At 38.1% G+C, this 2,795-nt stretch overlaps 1 gene segment (V, D, J or C); it reads right to left on the reverse strand.

The window, feature by feature from the left end:
- Positions 1-796: 796 nt before the first annotated feature.
- On the reverse strand, positions 797-1,522 carry LOC127159834 (probable non-functional immunoglobulinn kappa variable 1-37). The segment is given in 2 exon segments: positions 797-1,325; positions 1,420-1,522. Coding segments are annotated over 2 exon segments (372 nt in total).
- Positions 1,523-2,795: the final 1,273 nt, after the last annotated feature.

The following is a 2,795-nucleotide window of genomic DNA, read 5'->3' on the forward strand; positions in this document are numbered from 1 at the left end:
AGTGGGGAAATATATGTGGAAACTAATCGTACGCTGTTTAACAGCTGGAGCGTGTTGGATTGGATCGTTAGTTCAGATTGACGTGTCTATCATTACCGTACGCTGTAGAATATGAGCGCACGACACTGAGCTATTACACACTAACGATTTGTGTGCGATAAGATTATGCATTTAGGAATACCGCTTAAGAATAAGATCATTATAAACGCTTTCGGGATGTAAAATGAACTCGCTCGGTGAGTGGGCCGGAAGGAGCGACTGATAAGGTAAACAGCTGAATTTCTGATTGTTTTCGTGGGAAATTAATGTTTGATGCGGCGAGCGTGTCTCAAACATTCAGCTGTATGCGTTCCTATTTTAAGAGAGGTAGATTTTATGGATGAAAGCGGTTTAGCTGTAATTTGGATAACGTTAGGAACTGTAGCGGCTGTAGTGCGCAGATGCTTAACTTACGATACCCGGGCTGGAGAAGCGCGTTTGACTTTTGATGGAGGCGGCTGGGCAAATCTGCGGGACATCGTTGATGAGCTGTATTACCCTTGTCGTAAACTAAAACTGGAGCCAGATTAAGCGTGACTTTGCAGAGCGTTGTTAGTTGGAGAAGTGCGGGAGTTCGTCGGGCTGGGATTCACGGACAGGGCGGGGTCGTATGCCGGAAGAACGGAGGCTGGGACGGTTCAATGAGAGCTGCTTATATAGGCTTGTAATGATGATTGACAGGACTGAATGATTAGGCTCCTCCCGAACCTACGTTTGGTACTTCATTTATTTTGACAGCAATGTCTGTTGAGTGTCAAGCCTTTTTTGTTCATTCATTATAGTGATTAACCTAACCAGTACAGACTGAATTTATTATTAGATAGTGTTCTGCATTGTAATATAGTGATCTACAGACAAGAGTGATTGAGTTGATTCACACCCATCAGCAGCTGCAGTTTCTCTCATCTGTATCAGTGCAGTCACTGTGACTCTGACTGATGGAGGTTTTTGTACGACTCTTTATCACTGTGTGAACACCCAAGTGCTGCTCGGGTTGTGTAAACTCTGACAGTAATAATCTCCTGTATCTTCAGTCTGGACTCCACTGATGGTCAGAGTGAAATCACTGCCAGATCCACTGCCACTGAATCTAGATGGAGTTCCTGACTGCAGTCTGTTTGTAATATATATTAGCAGTTTAGGAGTTTCTCCAGGTTTCTGTAAGTACCAGTGTAAGTAACTACCACCATACACTCCACTGCTGACTTTACAGTTTATTCTGACTTCTTGTCCTTGAGCTGCTGATATTGATGGACTCTGAGTAACAGTGTACTGTCCTCTACACTCTGAAAGAAAGGGAAAAAAAGACAAGAATTAAAATGATGTTTATTTCACATTTTAAAACAATTACTGTAATTGTTGTTATGAACGTTTTACTACCTTGAGCAAACAGTGTGAGTGTCCAGATGAGGATGATGATGTTGTTCATTGTTGTTGTTTTGTCTTGTGTGATGATGAAGATTCTGTTCTGTTCTGCTCTCAGTCATGAAGTGTTAAACTCACAGCACTATAAACACTCTCATGCAAAGTGTCTCTCTATGTAAATGATCTTCATACACAGAACAGGCAGCTGTCAGTCTCAGACCACATTAATTTTTCTATGCATGTTCATATTCTACAAAACAACGGAAGCTTAAATACTTTGTAATGAATATGACCTATAGACACTGAACTACAGTACAAACAATGAGTGTTTTTATTATATACTGGTTTTGTGTAATCAAGTGCAGCTTGATTAGATACTTCTCAGTGTTACAGTTTATTTTTTTTATTTTTATTAGAGTGGAGAAAGACTAATGTGTTCTCACAATTGCAAGTTTATAGACTATCTCACAATTCTGACTTAACTGCATGTTTTAAACTCGCTATTATGAGGGAAAAAGACAATTGTGAGATAAAAACTTGCAATTCTAAGAATTTTTCTGAGATTTTTTTCCTCACAATTGGACGATACTCACAGTTGCAAGAAATAAAGTCAGAATTGTGAGATAAAAACAAAATGCGAGTTGCAAATACCCTTTTAAATATTTGTATTCAGTGGTGGAAACAGGCTTTCATAAATTTTGAACAACATATAGAATTAATATTATATATTCTTTATGGAAAACAATGTAAAATATTTAATAGTTTTGGTTATTTTAGACAGAAAAAAAAGGTTTATGTTGTTTTTTGCATTTCAGATAATTATTTTTTTCTTCACCAAACAATGTTTTGAAAAGTTGTTTCGACACAGTAAGTCCTTGAATTTCATTCATATTTCTCAAATCTCTGTGTATGAAGCAGCAACAGGCTGCAGAGGTTTGTCTTCCACATGTGGTGTTATTATAACTACGAGCGAATGAGACGCGGCGCTGATTTCTACCTGCTTCAGTCCAACTCCACTTATGTGAACAGCTGGTCTGCTCTCCAGAGTCTGGTCATCATCACTGCCGGATACCTGCAGCTCTACTTCCTCAAGAGACTCTTCAAAACCAAACCAGCAGAGGGAGACAAACCCCGCTGTTAACATCAACACTAAACCTGTCTCTTACTTCACAATACAGACGCACATGGCTATTTTAAACACTTTTATGTCCCAAGATTGTATTTATAATAAAAACTGACATCATGAATTTGTTGTTGTTTTTCAAATGTCTTTTTATGTATACTTTCAATGTTACAATATAGGATGCATCATAACAATAGAAATTATTACTTTCACAAGTATGATAATCCAAACAAACAGGTAAACAAACTACTACACTACACTCTGATTT

The sequence above is a fragment of the Labeo rohita genome, unplaced genomic scaffold (assembly GCF_022985175.1).
Source record: "Labeo rohita strain BAU-BD-2019 unplaced genomic scaffold, IGBB_LRoh.1.0 scaffold_2540, whole genome shotgun sequence".
NCBI classification, from domain to species: domain Eukaryota; kingdom Metazoa; phylum Chordata; class Actinopteri; order Cypriniformes; family Cyprinidae; genus Labeo; species Labeo rohita.